The sequence below is a fragment of the Homalodisca vitripennis genome, chromosome 4 (assembly GCF_021130785.1).
Source record: "Homalodisca vitripennis isolate AUS2020 chromosome 4, UT_GWSS_2.1, whole genome shotgun sequence".
In the NCBI taxonomy this organism is placed as follows: domain Eukaryota; kingdom Metazoa; phylum Arthropoda; class Insecta; order Hemiptera; family Cicadellidae; genus Homalodisca; species Homalodisca vitripennis.
The window spans coordinates 606,445-608,293 of NC_060210.1; the positions used below are offsets into that span (position 1 = coordinate 606,445).

Consider the following 1,849-nt stretch of genomic DNA (forward strand, 5'->3'; position numbering starts at 1 on the left):
ATGCCGCGCAGGAGAATAAGGTGCAACAAGCAACCCGTTTATTGGTGGACAGACGAGATTGCGGATCTCCGTAGAGCCTGTTTAAGAACCAGAAGAGTTGCCATGAGAGCTAGAAATCCCGCAGACCGAGGTCGTAAGACGGAGGCCTATAAGGCTGTAAGAAAGACTCTCCGCCGGGCTATCAACCGGAGCAAGCATGACTGCTGGCGGAAACTCAGGGAGGACGTCGATTCCGATCCATGGGGTCTGGGGTACAAGATTGTAACCCGAAAAGATTGGCGCACGATCACCTCCATCCGTCATGGACGGCGCCACCATGGAGAAGGTTGTCCAGTCCCTGTTTCCAACTCATCCGCCGAGGCAAGAAGTCATATTCGATAGGGTGGAGGACATCCCGCTTTTCAGTAATGAGGAGCTGGAGACGGCTGTCCTCTCCCTGAAGAACAACAAGGCTCCTGGTCCAGATGGGATTCCGAGTGAAGCTCTTAAACAAGTTTTCCAAGTCAATCCAAGGATTCTATTAAAATATGTATAATGCTTGCCTTTCTGAAGCGGTGTTCCCGTCCCGGTGGAAAAGAGCCAGGCTTGTACTAATTAGCAAGGGGAAAGGTGACCCTGACCTGCCTTCGTCCTACAGGCCTTTGTGTATGTTGGACACAGCAGGGAAACTTTTTGAGAAGTTGATCCGCTCCCGACTGACATTAGCCGTGGAAGCTGTCGGGGATTTGTGCCCCCACCAGTACGGCTTCAGGAAGGGGCGGTCAACCATTGACGCAATTGAAGAGGTCCCGGAGAGCAGTTCAGATGGCTGAGAGTCATAGTCGGTACTCTCGTCGAGTTGTGCTTCTTGTTACGCTTGATGTCAAGAATGCTTTCAATTCGGCGAGATGGGCTGATATGTTAGATGCATTGCGGAACACCTTTCGCATCCCAGCGTACCTGCTCAGGCTCATCGAAGGACTATCTTCGAGCCCGACTCCTTATATACGACACTAAAGAAGGGACGCGGACAATGAATGTGACCTCCGGCGCCGCGCAGGGCTCAATCCTGGGTCCGGATCTCTGGAATGTCTCCTATGACAGCCTTCTGAGGTCCGAGATGCCGGATGAGACAGTTTTAGTTGGGTACGCCGATGACGTCGCAGCACTGATTGCCGCACGCAAACGTTGAGCTGGCCCAGCTGAAGCTGAACCAAGTCATGCGCGTCGTGAACAACTGGATGGAGGATCATGGGCTATCTCTTGCTTTGGCTAAGACAGAGATTGTAATCTTGACTAAGAAGAGGATTGACACTGTCGTTCCTCTTCGCGTGGGTGGGGTGACTGTCCAATCTACTCGTGCCGCCAAGTACCTTGGGGTTATGGTGGACAATAAGCTGACCTGGAGAGACCAAATTTTCCGTACTGCGGACAAGGCCGCTAAGGTAGTGCAATCCCTTAGTAGGCTAATGGCCAACGTCGGTGGTCCCAGGTCTAGCCGAAGACGGCTCCTCATGTCTGCAGTCCAGTCCGTCCTCCTGTACGGAGCTGAGGTGTGGGCAGATGCATTAAACAAGGAGGTGTATCGGATGCGGCTTGCTCGGGTGCAGCGACAAGCAGCTCTCAGAGGTCGCATCAGCATATCGTACAGTTTCTGAGCCTGCCGTCCTGGTGATTGCTGGAGTCATCCCGGTCAAACTTCTGGCTGAGGAGAGGAAAGCAATATACCAGCGAAAAGGCGAGATCGGCAAGGAACGTGCCACATCAGAAGAGCGCACCCGCACCTACCGGCAATGGCAGGAGTTGTGGGATCAAGAGACCCGAGGACGTTGGACAGCACGGCTGAATACCGATGGTACCAGCTCTGGGT

At 53.4% G+C, this 1,849-nt stretch overlaps 1 protein-coding gene across 1 annotated transcript; it reads left to right on the forward strand.

Moving 5' to 3' along the window:
• The first annotated feature begins 1,199 nt into the window (after positions 1-1,199).
• Positions 1,200-1,637, forward strand: LOC124361551. Its single transcript, XM_046815612.1, has one exon. The coding sequence runs from the start codon at positions 1,200-1,202 to the stop codon at positions 1,635-1,637; it is 438 nt and encodes a 145-aa protein (XP_046671568.1).
• The last annotated feature ends 212 nt before the right edge of the window (positions 1,638-1,849 follow it).

Excerpts from the sequence above, each read along its gene's own strand:
- LOC124361551 (XM_046815612.1), top strand. The coding sequence starts at position 1,200 with ATGCGCGTCGTGAACAACTGGATGGAGGATCATGGGCTATCTCTTGCT.